Source organism: Sorghum bicolor, chromosome 9 (assembly GCF_000003195.3).
Source record: "Sorghum bicolor cultivar BTx623 chromosome 9, Sorghum_bicolor_NCBIv3, whole genome shotgun sequence".
Taxonomy (NCBI): Eukaryota; Viridiplantae; Streptophyta; class Magnoliopsida; order Poales; family Poaceae; genus Sorghum; species Sorghum bicolor.
Window position 1 is genome coordinate 7,960,964 of NC_012878.2, and position 20,669 is coordinate 7,981,632.

At 40.8% G+C, this 20,669-nt stretch overlaps 1 protein-coding gene across 5 annotated transcripts; it reads left to right on the forward strand.

The window, feature by feature from the left end:
- On the forward strand, nt 2,755–18,217 carry LOC8065883. 5 transcript variants are annotated; one of them, XR_002447569.1, is made up of 22 exons: nt 2,756–3,769; nt 4,912–5,027; nt 5,460–5,668; nt 7,049–7,165; nt 7,261–7,389; nt 7,474–7,599; nt 8,361–8,416; nt 8,511–8,610; nt 9,141–9,258; nt 11,039–11,245; nt 11,330–11,642; nt 12,274–12,367; nt 12,821–12,929; nt 13,560–13,831; nt 13,925–14,052; nt 14,166–14,400; nt 14,651–14,839; nt 14,920–15,203; nt 15,270–15,447; nt 15,550–15,639; nt 15,720–15,870; nt 17,399–17,453. XR_002447569.1 is itself a non-coding variant. In XM_021447609.1 (22 exons), the coding sequence occupies exons 1-22, from the start codon at nt 2,916–2,918 to the stop codon at nt 17,711–17,713; spliced, it is 4,305 nt and encodes a 1,434-aa protein (XP_021303284.1). In that variant the 5' UTR covers nt 2,756–2,915; the 3' UTR covers nt 17,714–18,217. The 5 variants fall into 5 exon arrangements, 4 of the variants coding, with proteins under 4 accessions (XP_021303287.1, XP_021303284.1, XP_021303286.1 ...); XM_021447609.1 differs by adding an exon at nt 17,569–18,217 and having other exon boundaries at nt 15,550–15,792; nt 17,399–17,481; XM_021447611.1 differs by having other exon boundaries at nt 15,720–15,792; nt 17,399–17,430.

Here is a 20,669-nt window from a genome sequence, read left to right on the forward strand (position 1 = left end):
CTTAACCGTGTCCGGTAGTTTGAAAATGACCGTTAGATATCAACGTGTGAGATTTAGAAGGTTGACACATGGCTGTCTTCAGAGCATCGGACGCAGGGTTCGAGCGTCCGGTGGCCCCGACTTTTGTCCAGTGAAAGAGCCAATGACTCTATTTGTTTGAGGAACTTATAAATAGTTGTTGGCCGGCCTTAGAGGGTTTGCTCTTGCACTTTAGCATACTTGAGACATACTTTGAGCTAGAGAACACTCCCTCCACTCATCTCCTTGCTTGATTGCTATTCCTAGTGAGATTGAGTGAGATTCAAGTGCATTGCTTAGTGAGTTGCATCTAGTGGCACTTGATCCTTGAGTTTGTTGCGGATTTCTTATTACTCTTGGGTGTTTCCCGACACCCTAGACAACGTGGAGCAGTGGAGGTTTCGAGCTCATGATTGGAGTTTATTTTGAGCCTCACCAAGTGATTTGTGAGGGGTTCTTGAGCCTTTCCAGCGGGAGGTCACAATTGGCTACTCTAGTGGATTGCTCGTGGCTTAGAGGATCCCTATCTTGTGAGTGGATGTGCGGCATCTACTGAGGGTTTGGCTTTAAATTGCCAATTAGCTCGTGATCCATCAAGTGGGTGTATCGCTACAACGAGGACTAGCTTATCGGGAAGCAAGTGAACCTCCATAAAAAATCATGTGTCATCTTGTACCGAGGATTCTCTCTTGTGATTGTGTTTGTGATTGATTGGATATATCTCTTCTCTACAACGTTGGTATAACAATTACTCTCCACTCTTTTACTTACTTGCTTACCTTGCTAGTTGTTTAGCTTGTGTAGCTTAGTTCTTGTTTAGAGTAGAGTCGTTGTGTAGCCTTCACTTGTTGTTGTGGTTTAGTGTTTAGCCTTGTACTAATTTGTATAGGCGGCTTGCATAGCTTAGTTGAGCTAGTGCTAGAATTGCTTCGCCATTTGTCTTACTAACTCACTTGCTTCGTGAAGTTTGTAGAAAATTTAAATAGGCTATTCACCCCTCCTCTAGCCATTTGGACCTTTCACCAATCTTGCCATGCCGGTGGCGTCTCACAGGAGGCCAAAACTTGGGAAGAGGCAATTTAGAGGGAGAAAGAGGGAGAAGTAAGGACTATGAACCCAAGTTACACGAAAAGGCTGTGAAATGGCTTATGCCACCTCCAGCGGCCTCATCTTCTCTCACCTACATTCTCTCTCCTACATATACTGATATCAACATCACCTAAAGGTCTGTTGCTAGTACTCTAAGGCTAGTTTGCAAATGTGGTTACTCATAGCTCTTGAAGGTTGCCAGCTTCTAGAGTGTTTGGTAGTTGTGACTTTGTGGAAGCACCACGTGGAGATTGTGCGGTAGCTCTAGAGGAGGAACTGCAAAGTGCTCTTGTGGTTGTCCTCGCCGAAGGAAGGCGAAGAACAACTCTATAGTGCAGTTCCTTATGATCACGACAGTTCATATACAAGCACTCATGTCAAAAGCCTACCTTGGGGGTAGTTTAGCTTGTTTTGAGGAGTGTTTATCGTGGGACTCACCTAAAATGGAGTAGATGGTTGGCAAGTCACGAAACCACAAGAAAAATATCGTGTGTCTTCTTCCATTGTGGGTTGATCCTTTGAGCTCTTTACTTTGAAGCATTTACAATCATAGAGATACCATATGCTTGCATGTCACCCTAGGATGCAAACCTTGACATAGAATTAGTTTTGTGAGCTAAGCTATAAAGGGGGTGAAGTCGTAGTTGGCCATTAGTTTAATTTCCACATCTTGATTTGCTAGGAACCACCGTTATTTTTAAAAAAAGCGACTATTCACTCTCTCTAGTCGGTCTCCTTGATCCTTTAAATGGTGAAGGCGGACATGCGAGCCAAGGAGCATTGAGAGCTCCTAGCAATGGTAGTGACACTAGGACATGATGGCTACCATGTCGAGGTCTTCTTGTTTGGGATGGCGACGACGGCTCGGTAGCTTGGGCTTAGCGGTGAGCCGAAGACAACGACTATCGATTATGAGTGCGCAAGAGAAATGTAGGGCCGCAAAAGTCCTTTTATTAAATTAGATCTAAACCTTAGTCCATAATCCAAAACATCTTTATCATGATCTTATTAAATTAGTAACTAAAATTTAGTCATTAACTTTAGTCAACTAAACTCCAGATTATGGGATCCAAACAGATCATTATAGACATCATGGCATTTAATAATTCTTCACACCTATAGTAGCACCCTAAAATTTCACATAGTATTATTCAGGTATTGTTCTCGTATATAAGACAAAGTCAAAACCAAAGAGTATCTTTTGCATAATGATAGATCGTGCCACGGAAATTATCCGTTGGATGCTAATTGATTTGGAATCTATTTAGGATTACTCTGCCTCTTAGGCACACGACAACGAGAGCTGACGTGGACGAAACTCGTGGCGGAAGATTTCCGTGGCATGGTAGGAAAAGTGCAACAATATTTTTAGCCTTTTGATATCTACACTAAAAATTAAATCCTTATTTTCCCAGAATACATGCTGGTGCAGTCCAGACACTTCCATTTACCATTTTTGAAGCTAAATTACGCGCATAAACAGTCAGTCTCCAGCTTCCATTTCCATATATAAACCGAAACGCCGCCCTCATCGTGCGCATGTCTCTCTGCCACGGTGGCCCCACCCACCACCGAACAAAGGCCCACCAACTATCTCGAATCTTAAAGCAAAACCGACGGCCCCCGCTGCCATCCCCAATTCGTTACCGGAAGAAGAGTGGAAAGCAAACAAGAGCGGAGCGGAGGCCGAACAATCACCAAACCCGAGCCCCGACCGCCCACCTCGCCGTCGCCGGCGATCAGCCGCCGCCGCCGCCGCACTAATCCCTGCCTTGTCCTTATCACAAACCCGCGGCACTGGAGCTCTGATGCTTCCCACCCCATGGCCTTCCACATTCCCCTCCCTCACCACTGGCTTCCTCCTCCTCCTTGCCCTCCTCGCCGTCGCATCGGGGGCCCCAGCCCCTAGCCTAGGAGGTTTCGATCGGGGGGAGCCCCCCGGCGCGGACGAATACTCGATCCTTACGTTCCACGACTACATGCCGCCCCCGCCCCCCGCGCTGCCGCCTCCGCCGGCGGCCCCGGCGGCGACCTGCGCCGGGGACCTCCACGGCGTGGGAGACCTTGACACCCAGTGCGTGGTCCGTGAGTCGGTGAGGCTGGGCGGCGGGGTGTTCATCAGCGGCAACGGCAGCCTCGTAATCCTCGACGGCGTCGCGGTCACCTGCGAGCGGCCCGGGTGCGTCGTCTCTGCCAACCTCTCCGGTGATCTCTTGCTCGGGAACAGGGCCCGCGTCGTGGCCGGGTGGGTCTCCCTTGCAGCGGCCAACATCACGCTCGGCGACGACGCAGCTATCGACACCACCGCGCTCGGCGGTGACCCGCCCGACCAGACCAGTGGCGTACCCACCGGGACGTATGGGGATGGCGGTGGACATGGCGGCCGTGGCGCCAGCTGCTTCGTTAAGAAGGGGCAGGCGCAGGAGGACTCATGGGGTGGTGATTCCTACGCTTGGTCTGCACTGAAGACTCCAAATAACTATGGGAGCAAAGGGGGATCCACTACCGTCGAGAAGGACTATGGTGGTGGGGGTGGCGGTGTCGTGTGGTTGTTTGCTGAAGAGATTGTGATGAATGGAACAGTTCTTGCTGATGGTGGAGACGGTGGCACCAAGGGTGGGGGTGGCTCTGGGGGGAGCATCTATCTGAAGGCTTCCACAATGTGAGTATATTGCATTGATTTCATGGCACATTTCTCACTTCTTATTACTTCCTACTAGTTCCTATTCCGTCCTGAGCTGTTAACTAGACATTGGAGCTAGTTGATTTGATGGAAGAATGAAATGTCATTGCAATGAAAAATGAAGAGAGCTATACTAGGTTCTGTCCTTTCTGGGCTCAATCAAGATTTCAAGCAGAGACAGTTTGTGTAAAGCTGTATAACATATCACTTGCAGTGTGGTCATTTAGTACAGATGCATACAGGAAATTTGCTTGAGTTTTTGGATGGTTAAGATTTGAAGTTTATGTTCTGCTTACAGTACTTCGTTTATAAACATAAGTAGCATATGGAATATCATGTTTTCATAGTGTAAATAAACAATCTCACATTGTCTTTTTCCTAGTGGCACACTTAGACGATTTTGTAATGCTAATATTTAATAAACTTGAGCCAGATTTAAACTCAACATGCACTCAAAACAATGGATGGCAATGGGTGCTATACAAGTAGTGCTAAATCAAGAGAGGACCACCATTTGTTTGTCATCATCAGATAAATAATAGCCACTGTACTCCCATAGGTTGAACTGTTTGGTCTGCTGAAGTTAGTTTCACCTTTGAGTAATTATTTGGCAATGTAACATGGTCGTGATTAAGTTGATATTAACCTGAAGTACTTTTTAGGAAATCAGAGGCAGCTTGACATGAATGAAACAATTGACACACTAGAGAACAGTGAGCTAGTCTGCTGATAACCTAATCTTCTAGTCTGCTGACAACCTACTAATCTTCTAGTACATTGTCTGATATAGCAACATTATTGCTTTTCTGGTTGAAATAGAAGGGGTAGAATGATAATTTGAGTCTGTTTATGATGGATAGAGAATTTAAAGTGTTGTTGCAATCCTTTTTTCGTTATTTCTCCACTTAACAAATTTGCAATTTGACATTTGAACTCATGTCCTTACATGGCCTCCTGAATGTTTCTACATTGTGATGTAGACTTCTTTTCTGGTTCTTATTATTAAAATGATATGCTGTTCACCTGTGTATCTTGACAAGGAATCTATTTTTGGTTAAATTTGTTGCCTAAACATTGTACATAATCCAGTCACTCCCTTTCTGATACCTTATTTGAACCAGGCGAGGAGGTGGCAAAGTAAGTGCTTGTGGAGGCAATGGTTTAGCTGGTGGAGGTGGAGGACGTGTTTCCATCGATGTTTTCAGTAGGCATGATGATGCACAAATTTTTGTTCATGGTAATTTACTTGGTTTTCTTTTGCATCAGTGACTGCATATTTTTCAAATGGGCTACCTGTGTTTAGTTCATTGTACAAGTTATTGACCCATTTATCTTGCTACTGCTCTCCTTAGCTCATACATTCTTACTTCTTGTGTATTATTCTATATACAAGGTCTATTAATTCATGAGATTATGCTCTAAGTATCTGTATTCGGGTATACCTATAGTAGATGGTTGATGAGTACAGGGTCTGTTCAAGCTTCTTGACCTAATAATTTGAGTGTTTAAATTTTTCCTTTTTTCTTGATCTACTATTACTGTTATTATGATTACCAATAATACCCTTTTACTTTTCTTATCCTCCTTTTTGGTGGCTCTTGTTGGGTTTCATCAGTAGCCAATCCCAAGTTTTTTGGGACTAACAGGCTCTGTTGTTGTTTGTGTACAGGAGGGAAGAGTTCAGGATGCTTGGACAATGCTGGAGCAGCTGGAACACTTTATGAAGCAGTACCTAAGAGTATTACTGTTAGCAACAATAACTTGAGCACACAAACTGATACAGTTTTTCTAGATCCCCCATATGAGCCACTGTGGACAAATGTTTTTATCAGAAATCGTGCCAAAGTTTCTCTTCCCTTGCGCTGGAGCCGTATTCAGGTTTGAGGCTGAAAACATTATCTTTATTGATAGTGTAGCCAAAATTTTGCTTCAAGCATTGCACTTGTTTTGTTTTCTGGAGAGGAACTCACAGAAAAGTCACTAAATGTTTTTTCAGGAAGGTCTTAGCTTTGTTTCTCTTTGTGTCTTCCTTACATAGATAGGTGGAGTGTTGTTATTCTGGGGCTTGTCTGTACTTTCTGTTAACATTTTAGGCCACAGCCATACATAGACCCCAGTCACAAATAACAAAAAATTGGCATGCTGGGCATGCACATTATCCACCCAAAACAAAACCCAACATTGTGTAAACCACATTACGTATGTATTCATACTTGTTTATCGGTTTGAGTATGTTCATATACTTATATTAAGATACTCTAGATCTTACCATGCGAAAATTTTTCAAAAGAACTCATATTTTTTAATATATTACTAAAATGCCACTACTGTAGTATATATAATAAGTATAACCACATACTCTATGTATGCATGCATACTTAACATACATACTACCTTAGATGGTTTAGTATGATCATATACTTTGTCTACATTTACTCCTAGTAGTAGTTACTCCCATGTGTATCTCTCTCTCTCTCTCTCTCTCTCTCTCTCTCTATATATATATATATATATATATATATATATATATATAATATAGTTACATACCATTTTAATTTGACAGATAAAAATACATATCAATATATTGTAGGTCGAACTTTTGATTGCAAGCTCTCCAAAGAGTCACTTTTTGTGGCTGGAGGGGCTAGGGAGTTAGTGCTGCATATACAATAGGTAGATAATGCACATTGTTATTGCAAGCTGGTTGTCCAGAGACCCAGGTTTGAGCCTTGCATCTTCTTAATTAAAAAATGGGGGTGCGGTTTGCTCCTTCCGTCGAGGGTTTTTTTTTTTTTTTTTTTTTTTTTTTTGTTATTGCAAGCTGGTGTGCTTGCTTTTTTTTGGGATCCATAGAGTACTACCAGTTGTTTGTATGGTATAAAAGTCTGAAACTAAATCTGAATATATGTAAGGTCCAAAGGAGACCTTCTGAGGCATCAGTGCATTGTGGAGTCCTATGTCGAGATATCAATGTGAGGAGAGGTAGAGGAAGACCGAAGCTGACATGGGGGGAGGCAATAAAAAGAGATTTAAAGGGTTGGAATATACCTAGAGATCTTTGTTTGGATAGGAGTGCTTGGAAAGCAGCTATCGACGTACCTAAACTGTGACTAGGGGCTCTTGTTGGGTTTCAACTCTAGCCTACCCCAACTTGCTTGGGACTAATAGGCTTTGTTGTTGTTGTTGTTAGATTTTTAGTTTATTTCACTAAAAGTTTCTTCCCTTCTACTACATTTCTCAAAAGCTTCCTATTTTCAGGCTCAAGGACAGATTCTTTTAGCTGGTGCTACTCTAACTTTTGGCCTGACCCATTATCCATATTCAGAATTTGAGCTGTTGGCTGAGGAACTTCTTATGAGTGATTCCACAATCAAGGTTCTTTGCTTTTTTTCCTGTCATTTTCTGCACTTTTGGCAATATAACATTTTGTATGTTGTATGGATACCACTCCATTTTTCAATCAAATTCAGGTCTTTGGTGCTTTACGAATGTCGGTAAAGATGCTCCTTATGTGGAACTCAAGAATGACTATTGATGGTGGCCGAGAATTTGCTGTGGGAACTTCATTATTAGAAGGTAGCAATTTGATAGTTCTGAAGGTACGTAGACAACTTTAAAGTTACATCCTTTTTCTGTCCGCCTTTACTCTATGTGATATTTTTTCTTTTCACATGCTTTTTCAGGAAGCATCTGTGATACATTCAAATGCTAATCTAGGGATTCATGGTCAAGGAGTTCTAAATTTATCTGGTCAAGGAGATACAATAGAGGCACAGCGCCTTATTTTATCACTGTTTTACAACATATTGGTACATCAAAATGCTTTTCTGTTTTGTTTGTCCACAATCTATCTGAAATTATTCTATCTGTATCGTATTGCATGCCTGTTGTGCCTTTCTTAGCACATTTCTATTCGTCGTGGACAGGTTGGACAATCTTTTATATCTTAAATTCTCAAATGAAATTAGGCCTGTTATTAAGGCCTTGTTTAGTTCCAAAAAATTTTGCAAAATAGGAATAGTACCACTTTCGTTTGTATTTGACAAATATTATCCAAACATGTACTAACTAGACTCAAAAGATTCGTCTCGTTAATTTCGACCAAACTGTGCAATTAGTTTTTATTTTTGTCTATATTTAATACTTCATGCATGCGTCTAAAGATTTGATGTGACGGGAATCTGAAAAATTTTGCAAAATTTTCTGGGAACTAAACAAGGCCTAAGTTATTTGGAACTTGATCACTTGACATTTTTTTACAGGATTTGGCTGTTTTGTTTTTATTATTCTTTGCTCTGGTACTTACTTATCTGAGTTCAGATGCTGAATTTAGATGGTTCAAAGTTTATAAGCCTCTTGAGATGATCATGTTGCTTTCCATAACTGAAGCAATCAAAATTCTATTTCTTGCTTTCCTTGGAGGCTGTGTGCTAGTATAGCTATAATATGGGAAATATGTTTTGTCATAGGTCTTCCAGTTCAATATCTCATTGTTGCAGTTAGGCTGTCCGATATTTTTTAGCGATTCGAAGAACATTGTAGCAATTGATAAGTAATTCTTTTCTGTTAGGTTGGACCTGGAGCTGTTCTAAGGGGCCCACTTATAAATGGAAGTCGTGACGAGATGTAACTTACCACCTTCAGATTTTGTGTTAAATACTCTCTTTTCCATTGTTTTTCTCATTGGTGAATGATTAATGAGATTTTGTGGCAACACCAGGGCCCCAAAACTGAACTGTGAAGATGAGAGTTGCCCTATGGAAATCTTTCATCCACCTGAGGATTGCAACTTGAACTCTTCATTGTCTTTTACTTTACAGGTGTACTATTAATTCTTCTAAGTTGTAAATTTTCCCATGTTGTGATGTTTCTATCTATTTCTTTTAAAATAAAATGTATTTGCAGTGCTTAAACTTGTCCCATGATGTCATGTAGGTCTCTAAACTTGTTAAGTGTGCCACATAGGCAAGTTCATGTTGATTAGGAAGATTTTGACCTTGGGTGGTTCATTAACAAGTTTAGGGACTCAAGTATGCATTTTAAAGCCTAATTTGGCAGCTCTCTCAGCTCCACATAACATCATGAGTTTGTTTGCTGAAATAAAGTGATTCAAATCTCTATTTTTCATCTAAAATGAAAACAAACATGGTTTACCCAAACACCCTGGATATTTCCCGGCTAAAGCTCCATGGATTCTTGGAGCTAGTCCAGCTTCAGTAATTGTTGGAGCTGAAGCTCTACCAAACAGGGGGTTTACGGACTTAATTTGCTGATACATTTTACTCTGTATATTATTTCCTTGATTACCTTTTAGTTTTACTTGTAAGCCATCGTGGCTTTTGTAATGCAGATATGCCGTGTTGAAGATATTGACGTTTCTGGCCTTGTGCAAGGAACTGTAATTAATTTTAACAGAGCAAGAAGTGTCACTGTGCAGACTTCTGGGACCATAAGTGCAACTGGATTAGGTATGATCATTTCTTTTTATGGAAGAACTGTGAGGGACAGGTCACAGCAATAAAATAAATTTATATAACCCAAAAGAGGGAGGAGAGCACATACAAAAAGGAAAATAAAACGAGGAAAGAAGAAAGTTTGCTATCATGTTTTGTGGCCACTGAGTATGCAGAATGCCACAAGCCACATGACAGTTCTGTTATAGACAAGTTTTGCAATAGTATCAGATTTCATTACTTGGTTAGGGTATCTCAGTCTGCTTACTTATTTTAAAATTTACTTTTGAGTCTTTACTGCTGAACTACGGGCCTTGAATTGGAGGATGCATATCTATTCTCTTTGAACTTTGTTATACCATATCTAATTATATTAGGCACTTTGAAGTTTGAATAACTACATTGGCGGGCCTTTTAAACTTCAGACCAATAAAATATCTTAGAATTCTTTAGGTTGTATGAAACTGTCCTTCTTTTTTGCTTGTATTTCTTTCAATTTACTGCATGGAATATTGATTATTTGGTTAATACTTCATAAATTTGTATTAAAGACTCAAAGTATGCATGATCCAAATTTTACAGCAATGCAGTTTCCACTGATCTCATTGTTAATGTGTTTGTTTTCGCTGATCTTGTAGCCTTAAAGATGTTTGGTAAGACTATTACTGATTATAGTAGTGACTGCATTGAAAGGTAACTCCATGGGGGAAAATACATAGTAGTGACACTAGGAATAGGGAAGGGCTCTAATGGGAAGGGGGAAGTGACTCCTTAATGTATGTATTGCCAAAATAAAAAAAATTATGTAGTAGGTCTTCCATGATAGCTACCTTACACCATTGCTCTGTTAAAAAAATTCTCTTGTAAGTGATAATCATGATCTGTTTATTATTATTTGGCTAGTTGGAATCTAGGACAATAATGTTGTAGCAGCAAATATATCTTATGGAATGTTCCAAATGTTTAGTGTAAAAAATTAAGGATATTTGGCACCAATATCATAAATATTTTTCTTATTTTGCTACTGTTACTAATCTACCTTTCTTATACTGTTATACATATTTTAAATAATCTTTTTGTGGCCCTTGGTGGTGGTGGTGGTGCATACAAATAGCTTAGTCCATGTTCTCTATCATTCCATTTATTCAAAGCATTCATTCTCAGTTTTCTTCCGCTGGACAAAGACACGTCCAAGCTTTTTGTACCTGTATATTTGCGAACTATAGTAAATGTCAACAAAACTACAAATATTTTGGGCTAATAGTCACAGACCTAAAACAGTTTGTGTCCATTTTTCCAAATCCAAATACATCAGGTCACCTCTACTTTGGGTTGGCTTCTCACAAAACTACTACTTCATGACTATTCTTCATTCATGGCCAGTCTTGGCGTATTTGCCAAGTTGTCATGCTAGGCATGAATTTGTTAGGTTTGTGAATTTACTTTTTCTTTTTTCTCGAACACGCAGATAACCCGTGACAACCCTTGACAAGAAACAGAAAAATGACCACAACAGGAGTGAACTCCCAAACACTACTCATTAGGGTGGGCAGTCTGAAATTGACTCCAAATAACTAACCTTGATTTGTGGTTGTCTGATTTGAGACAAGCTGGCTTAATTATCTATAAGTTGGCCATGAGGGGTATATTGAAAAATATATATTTTATTTGAAACGGTATAATAAATAAACAATCCAGATTAAACAACCACATGCACTGTTTTTGGGAGATTCTTTTTCTTATTGACACAAGTTTTGCTAGCTATTATACAAATTTAAGTTTCTTCTGTTTGCAGGTTGCCGAGGTGGAATTGGGCAAGGAAAAATGTTAAGCAGTGGGCTTAGTGGTGGGGGTGGGCATGGTGGTAAAGGCGGCGATGGCATTTATAATGGTGGTCATGCAGAGGGTGGAACTGTGTATGGTCATGCTGATTTACCATGTGAACTTGGCAGTGGCAGTGGTAATGTCAGTGGATCTTCAACTGCTGGTGGTGGTATAATAGGTATCAAATATTGTATATTTATCGATGTTGCCCTCTGTTCAGTCATTGGACCTCTTTAACAGCATTGTCCTTGTAAATTTTTAGTGATGGGTTCTTGGGAACAATCTCTGCCAAACCTCTCCCTGTCTGGCTCAATTGAGGCAAATGGTGGTAACTTTACTGGTTTGATATCTCATGCCACAATTGGAGGACCTGGTGGTGGTTCTGGTGGTACAATTCTTCTTTTTGTGCGGACTTTACTCCTAAAGAAGGATTCTGTACTTTCTAGTGTTGGGGGAGTTGGAAGCAATGGCAGTGGTGGAGGTGGAGGCGGTCGGATTCACTTCCACTGGTCTGATATTCCCACTGGAGATGATTATATTCCTTTTGCAACTGTTAAAGGAACAATACTTACAAGGTTTGTTTAAATTCTAATGCTTCTTGTCAGGCTGTTAGCCCTTCTCCTTTTGTTTTACAAGTTTTGAATTATGTTAAAGGCCTGTTTTTGGTGTGCGTCATGTCTGCATGATTATTTAGTTTTAATCCTACATGGCAACATTCAGGTTGGAACATAACTTTTAGTATGGTTTCAATATTTATATGGTCATGAACTAGTATTATTCACTTTTAACATAACTTCGGTTACCTTTGGTTTGTCACTACCAGTTGCTTTCTCCTGATACTGCCTTTTTCACCCCTTCCACATTTTAGTATTTGCCTTTTTATCTTTTCTGTTTTGGACTCTGGGTTCTATGAACTTTTTGAGTCTCTGCTTTCATTGACTCCAGTTGGGAGGCTGCCTGCTCAGGCTTTTGAACTGGGGTGCTTGTTCCTAAAGGATTTGCTTCTCCCCTACGTTAAGACAGCCAGGGAGATGTCTTCTCCCAATGGTTAAGTTTTTTGAACCTGAACTTTTATCGTATTTGTTGTTGGATGATGCAATATGCCTTGAGTGCTTTCAAACCTTATTCTTTTGGGGGTGGGGGTGGGGTGTTAATGCCTAGGAGATTGCTAAATTGCTGAGCTGACCACATTTGTTTCTACTACAGAGGAGGAGTCAGTGAAGGGCAAGGTTTATCTGGTGAGAATGGAACCGTCACAGGAAAGGATTGCCCAAAAGGTCTTTATGGAACATTTTGCAAGGTACCTTGTGAGATATAAGATATGCTGCCTTAACTCTTTTGGGCCACATCACATAACGTGTTACATTCAGAAGATTGGTTCCTGTTTTAATTATGTTGTGTATTGAGGACATAATTCAATGTAGTAGCTAACTTTTGGAATGGCCACAGTTCAGCAGTGACCTATTTGGTAGCTTAATAGGTTAGTGTTATTATTATTATTAGTACCACTCATTATTTTTACTGCCCCTTTGTGACTCTTGTTGGGTTTCATCTCTACCTGAAATGGTCTTGTTGACTAAAAATCCTTTTTATTGTAGTTTACTGTGTTTGTACAATCACGTGGCATAAACATAAACATACACTTATCAAACTAGAAAAAACCTTAAAGCATGCCTCTAGTTTTTAGTTTGACTGGCTATTGCTACTTTTACAGTGCTTACAATGTTGCAATGCTTTCTGTGGCTAAACGCAGGAATGCCCTTCAGGAACATACAAGAATATTACTGGATCATCTAAGTCCATGTGCTCACCATGCCCTCCAAATGAGCTACCTCGCCGTGCTGTATATATAAGCGTCCGAGGTAGTTCTTGCTGTGTTCTTGTCTTGTGTGACAAACATTAATTAAACTGCAGATCAAGCCCATGCAGTAGCAGACCAGAACAACATGCTTCTGGAGTCTGTTCTCGACAGGATTTTTTTATGCACTCCTTTGTTTAATAGGTGTGTCGACAAAGAAACATTTTAATGATGTCATCCACCTTTCTTTAGTGATATTAGAATGTACTACCTCTGATCCAAATGTTGGTCGTTTTAGACTTGTCAACAAGAATTAAGGAAGTGGATAAAAATAACTTTAGTGCCCGCGTCATTTATTATGTATTTGGAAAGATGACTTCATTTGTGAGAATGTTAGCATTGTAAGTAGGGCAAGGAAGGAAGAAAAGGTAAAAGACACATACGATCTAAATTGACCTTCATTTGGAGAAAGTTGTAAAAGGCTAAAAGAACCTACATTTAGAATCAGAAGTAGTATATAGTGGCATTAGTCTGGGTCACACATATTTTTTTTTGTTCTTTCGTGTGGATTCCACTTCTGTTTTCTTTTTGGTTATTTAACTAATTCGATTTTTTCTGTTTCAGAAAGTTTTGTTAACTATGCAATGCTTGTCAGTTTGCCTGATGTTATAAACTTCATTATGTTTTTTGACAGGAGGTGTTGCTGAAACCCCATGCCCATACAAATGTGTGTCTGATAGATATCGCATGCCTCACTGTTTTACTGCCCTTGAAGAGCTGATATACACGTTTGGTGGACCTTGGTTGTTTGGTCTGCTTCTTTCTGGCCTTCTCGTTTTATTAGCTCTTGTTTTGAGTATTGCTCGGATGAAGTTTGTTGGTACTGATGAGTTGCCTGGGCCAGCACCAACTCAGCACAGCTCCCAAATTGATCACTCATTTCCCTTCCTTGAATCACTGAACGAGGTGAAATTCATTCTATTTTGCTGATTCCCTTAATAAGCTGGGGTATGATCATCTTCATTTCTAATGTTACTGAAATTTCTGCTAATGTGGCAGGTATTGGAAACTAACAGGGCAGAAGAATCTCACTGTCATGTGCACAGGATGTATTTCATGGGCCCAAACACCTTCAGTGAACCTTGGCATCTCCCACACACCCCGCCAGAGCAGATTTCAGAGATTGTGTATGTACCCCCATCCTTTTTTTGTTGTTTGTATTTCCATTATTTACTAATTTCTTCTTGTATCAAAAATTTTCCTAGTCCTTGAATGTCCTCCTGGCTCTTTCTTTTTTCAGGTATGAGGATGCATTTAACAAATTTGTTGATGAGATCAATGCTCTTGCAGCCTATCAGTGGTGGGAAGGTTCAGTTTATAGCATCCTATGTATACTTTCATATCCCCTGGCATGGTCGTGGCAACAGTGGCGCAGGAGAAAGAAACTGCAAAAACTCCGTGAATTTGTTCGTTCCGAATATGATCATTCATGCTTACGGTCCTGCCGTTCGCGCGCACTTTATGAGGGGCTGAAGGTATGTATCTTTTGTTTTCTGCTTTATCTGCAGCTTTTTTCTGACCTTTCAGTTTCATGGTTGGATTATCTGGGGCAAAAATCGGTATGGTAGTATCCATGAACATGCAAGACAGCTGTATGTGGCTGCGCATTACCTTCAAGTTTAGTCGTATCGGAAAGCATAGGTTGCATTAGTCTTGCCAATTGTTATACAAGTGATTGTCTTGTCATATTATGGACTGATGATTTCTTTGTTTTCAAATTGATAGGTAGCTGCTACTCCAGATTTAATGCTGGGTTATCTAGATTTCTTCCTTGGTGGGGATGAAAAAAGGATTGATCTTCCCCCTCGGCTTCATCAAAGGTTTCCAATGTCCCTGATCTTTGGAGGTGATGGAAGTTATATGGCTCCATTTTCACTTCATAGCGACAGAGTGATCACAACACTTATAAGTCAGGTTGGTTCTGAAACATTTCAGATTGTACTAATTGCTGAATTAAACCAATTATTCTCTCACCTTATTAGTCTCTTTTATAGGCTGTACCATCATCAATATGGCATCGTCTTGTAGCTGGATTGAATGCCCAGTTGCGTTTGGTTCGTCATGGAAATCTAAACACATCATTTGTTCCTGTGTTCAAATGGCTTGAAAGTCATGCAAATCCTGCATTGAACACGTACCGTGTGCGTGTTGACCTTGCATGGTTCCAAGCTACAGCATTAGGTTACTGTCAGTTTGGTCTTGTTCTTCATGCTGTTGGGGGAGCAGTGACTGCTGAACTTCAAGATGGCTCTATAATTAAAACCGATCAATATTCAGTGTGAGTCATTTCTTGCTTGCCTGGGCATTCTGATCGTCATATATCTCTAATCACTTCCTCTAACAGAAACCAAAATACATATTCTGACTCTCAAACGGGCCACTCAAGGACCAGTGATGCTCTGCGTAAAAGGATAACTGGCACCATTCTCAATGCTGACAATTTAAGGATGCTTAATGACAGGAGAGATTTGTTTTACCCTCTCTCTCTTATCTTGCACAATACAAAACCAGTTGGACATCAGGTGACTACCATTTTCACAGCTATAGTAACACGGCCGCAGTGTGCGCATAACGGGATTTTCTGCATTTTGATCTCACCATGGTTCTTTTGTTTTCAACTGCAGGACCTTGTCGGCTTAGTCATCTCAATACTGCTTCTTACAGATTTCAGCTTAGTCTTGCTTACTTTCCTCCAACTATATTCATATTCTATGGTGGGTGTTTTATTAGTCTTGTTCATTCTTCCTCTTGGGATACTGGCACCATTCCCCGCTGGGATAAATGCTCTTTTTAGTCATGGACAGCGGCGGTCAGCTGGTCTTGCTCGTGTCTATGCCTTGTGGAATATTACATCCCTGGTTAATGTTGTAAGTATCCATCGTTGCCTATACCTGGACTTTGCTCTAACAAGCTCATTAGGTTGCTAAGTTCAGAATCATAGGGAGGTATAATCATCGCTCTCTGCTTGAGTATTTGTTGGGGATTCCATATTAGCATTAAGAGTTCGAGCATGAACATCATCATATACTTGCATAAGCAAAAGATAGAGCTTGAATGCTGTGAACCTTATTCCTACCCCCAAATTTATATCATGTAAAACTCATTACTAGTAGTGTTTCTTCACTGTACCTACAGGAATCATGTTTTTATGTACTTGCCTCCGCCGCCACCCCTCCCTGACTCCGCCTGCCTTGCCATCGCAGCATCGCTTGAGCACACCGCCAGAAGCCTGTGCGTCCGCAAGGACAGCAGCGGCAGGGCCTTTTACCCTCTTCCCATCTGTTTCCTCCCATACAGCTTGACGGCAACCATGGTGAAGTTTGGTGGCAGCCTTCCAGCCCACAGCTTGGTGGCTAGATCTGTTGCCTTCTTGACTGGATCTGGTGTCCAACCCTGGTTCTGGTGCTGTTCCTCGTAGATCGGTTTTGGGGTTCCTGTTGTGGTTTCCTGGCCGTGAATGGTGTGCTGCGGGCGTGACGACTGGAGGGGAGGCTGGAGTCTGACATAGCCCCTGCAGTGTCGTCTGCGTTGGTGGACCCAAGGGCGGTGGCTCCTCTCCGTCCATTGGCTTCCATGGCTGGGGCGGTGGCCGAGGGCGGGGATTCTGCTGGGGTGGCACTGGCTCTGGACGCTACTCAGCGCGATCATCTCCCATCGCTTCTCCGCTCCCTATCTCCATCTCCTAGGTGTGGAGAACACAGTGGGGATGCTCGTGGTGGGCGTAGTGATAGGGAAAGCCCATGCCATTAGTGTCTGGACTTTGGATGGGCTTTCCCACAATCAAGGTTTCCATTGACGGCTAGCATTGTCAGCGTCTTTGATGCCGTTACCTTCCTGAAGGCGTTGCTAGGCATTTCCAGTGCTTGCCGTTTGGCTCTGCCACTGCTCCTTTGTTATTTTTACAGGATGTAGTCTCTCTCTCTCTCTCGGTAGCTTGAGATAGCCTGTTGTAGGTGTCCTCGTCTTGATGCTTTCATCGATGGCTTTCAACAACGTATATTTTCTTGTTTCTTGACCTGCTAGATAGTGTTAGGTCTGAGGGAGGTTATACGTTTTGGCCATTGGCAAGAGGATAACTAGGTTGAGAATGTTTATTTGATGGAGTTCTTTCTTATCAAGCATCGATGTGATGCTCTGAGTGCTGCTGTTTGCACTGGAGGAATACAGTCGCTTAATGGAGGCAATGAGGTTGAAGCTCTTCAGCATGTTGTGTGTCGAAGAATGAATAGGATAAGGACTTGCTCTCTTTTATCTGCTCCGTGTTTTGTACCCCATTTAGTGGAGTGTAATCTAAGTACTACAAATCTGTTGTAATTGGCTGCACACATTCACTTGTGAATGTTGGAGGCTGGAATGTATATCCCTTTTTTCTAAAAGAAAAGCAGGAATCAGGCTGGAATGTTATATCCCCTTTTTCTAAAAACAGGAATGATGTTTTATGTTTTTTACATACAAGTGCTCTATCACTCGCAGGTTGTGGCTTCTGTATGTGGATTTCTGCATTATAAGTCATCAAACAAAAAACATCCAAGCATGCAGCCATGGAATTTTGGCGGGTAAGTGTTTATTCCCTCCTTGTACCTGAGTGCCATTGTCCTGCCATGCCTTTTACCGAAGAACCTTAACATTGATACTCTCGGCAGGGAGGAAACCAGCTGGTGGCTATTCCCTACAGGACTTGTGCTATGCAAATGCATTCAAGCAAGGCTTGTTGATTGGCATGTATCTATCTTGGAGATCCAGGATCGTGCAGTTTATAGCAATGACCCAACAATATTTTGGCAATGAAAGGATTTCGATAACAGGAGTGCTCATGAGGAGAGCTTAATGCAACTCAAGTTTTTTGGGAGTTGATAAAAGGAAGGCTAGGGAGTTAGTCCGTTCTTTGTTCGCCCAGTCAGGGGAAGCATGTACAAAGTAGAATGCTGATAGAGTGATAGTTGCCTGCCTATATAGACTCGATGACTTACAGTGCATGGTTAACCTTTTGTCCAGTCACTCACCCAACTTTGTTTTCCTTGTACATAGGAAATGGGTTTAGTTGATCCATTCAGTGTAGGGTTTAGGATTTAGGCACCATAGAATTATAGATTACCTAAGCTAATCTACAAGAGATGGTGGGGAACATATATACTTCCTTTTTTGTTTAAAGGCTTCTGTCTTTTGCATTGATGTTGAGCTGGAAAAGGGGCGAGGCATCAAATAGAGTTTTTTTTTCTTGTTGAAATTAAGACACATGTTAACGTGCTGATGTTTATTCAATATACAGTTTGCCATATGTTGTCGTGATGATCCTGCTTCTGTATTGTTATAGTTCTTGCTTAAAAATCTCCTATGGCAAGTTGAAATTCACTGTGTTACCAAGGCCTTGTTTAGTTCTCCAAAAATTTTACAAAATTTTTCAGATTCCTCGTCACATCGAATCTTTAGACGTATGCATAAAGTATTAAATATAGATAAAAATAAAAACTAATTGCACAGTTTGGTCGAAATTGACGAGACGAATCTTTTGAGCCTAGTTAGTCCATGATTGGACAATATTTATCAAATACAAACGAAATTGCTACAGTGCTCATTTTGTCAAAAATTTTGGAACTAAACAAGGCCTAAGAGCCCATGATATAGTAATTTAGACGGCAAGGATATTTTTGGCCCGTGATATCATAAAGTTAACAAGATAAAGTTTTGAAGACCAGATGTCCAAACCCAGTTTCAATGTTTCAGGTCTGATAATAACAATTTTATTTTTTGAATTTTAAGTCTCATGTTAGTTTTTAGATATGTATTATAAAAACTATTTTTTGGCATGTAGCTGTTGTATTGTTAGGATTTTTGGGAAAGATTTAGTTTTTTTTTTTGTATATATGGATCAGGTACTTGGTTGGCTTCTTTTTGTTTAATGCCTTTGTTGCCTTGTTTTTGTTCAGGATTGGATTTTTTTGGTTGTCATGCAGGCATTCACAAAGCTTAAAATTTTAATTTCCTTTTTGGGCGATGGACGTGTATGTTGTTGAAGGTTGCAGGTTGTTTTTTTTTTAATATGCAGGAGGACTGCATATCATTGCATTAAGCGAATGAGAGTTAGGCCAAAATAGCCATACACAGCGTACAACACATATCCACACGCCTACATCCACCAAAAAAAAAAATCACTTGCCCCAAGCGATACTTTTACATTTTTTTACATTTGCGCCGAAGACATGAAGTTACGACCCGCTAAACCAACTCCCAACTGCAGGACGGCGTGATCCATCCAATTGAACTGCGGGACAAATCTAGATTTAATCACGATACACCATTACTCGCTAGTCGCTATTTTGCGTGTTTGGTTTGAAGAACGTCTTCTCACCTCTTTTTGTTTTGTTTATGATATGCGATGAGTTGCTTCATTGCTATCTCATTACAAAAAAAACTAACAATTAATTTATAAATATGAGTAGAGTTCTTTTTTATCAGAATGGGCGCATCTTCTTATTTAGAATGAGGTGGTTTCCCAAACCAAATACCCCTTAACTTTGTGCTATAGAGCAACTTTACTAGTAGTCCTCAAAATAAGGCTTCTACTTTTTATTTAAGAGCTCACCTATACTTTTGAAAGCCATGTTTTGTGAGCCGCATTCTAGTAGGAGCTCTTAAACAAGGCCCTTTAATAGAGAATGACACACATGACCCACTTGTCATCTCTTTCCTATCTTGTTCCCCTATATTCTCCTAATTGATAAACACATCCATCCTATGCTCGAAAGATGGGGAGGGACTTCCGTAATGATAGGCATGGCCCTGGAAGGGGCTCGATCTGGAAAGAGATTCTTGCAAGGAAGGGCACAACCGAAGGCCCTAGTAGGGATAGCCATGACTTGGAAGGGCCTCTGTGGCGAGGAAGACTAGGGAGTGGCTCTGGCGGGGAGGTGAGCTAGGTGGGGAGCCCGCCCATGCATCCGAGATGCCCTGCGACGCTAGGGAGAGGTTCAACACCAGAAAGCTACTGCATCGACGAAGGACCCACGTGGAAGAACATGGAAGGGTGGCGCACACTCAAGCGGACCGGGAAGGCGGCACATGTGGATGGCGCTCACTTTACTGAAATTTAGCTTATGCTGAAATGATGTGAGAGGAGAACAATGTTCGTTCGCTGAAAAGTACTGCTGAAGTAATATTGTACAACGTAAGCTAAATATAACTCCAGATACTATAGCAGGTACATCTTATTGGGCAATTAGTGTCCAATCATGGACTTATTAGGCTTAAAAGATTTGTCTCGCAAATTACTCTAGCTGTGTTTTTAGTTTCGTAAATAGTCTATATTTAATACTCCATACATGTGTCTAAATATTCGATGTGACAGGAGTTAAACTTTACGGGCACCAACCAAACGGGCCTTTGTGCTTTAGGCCTTGTTCAGTTCATGAAAATTTTTGATTTTGGCTACTGTAGCATTTTCGATTGTATTTGACAAATTTTATCTAATTATAGACTAACTAGGTTTAAAAGATTTGTCTCGTAAATTACAGACAAACTATGTAATTAGATTTCATTTTTATCTATATTTAATGATTTATGTATATGTTTAAAAATTCGATGTAACGAAGAATCTTGAAAATTTTGAGAAGTTTTACGACCTGAACGAGGCCTTATGCCTAGGATAGGACCACGTGAATCATGACTTTGCAACTTGCAGTCTTGACATGATATGCACTAGGCAGGTTAGTCCGTGGACGTGTCTATTATTCTGTCTGACACGCAG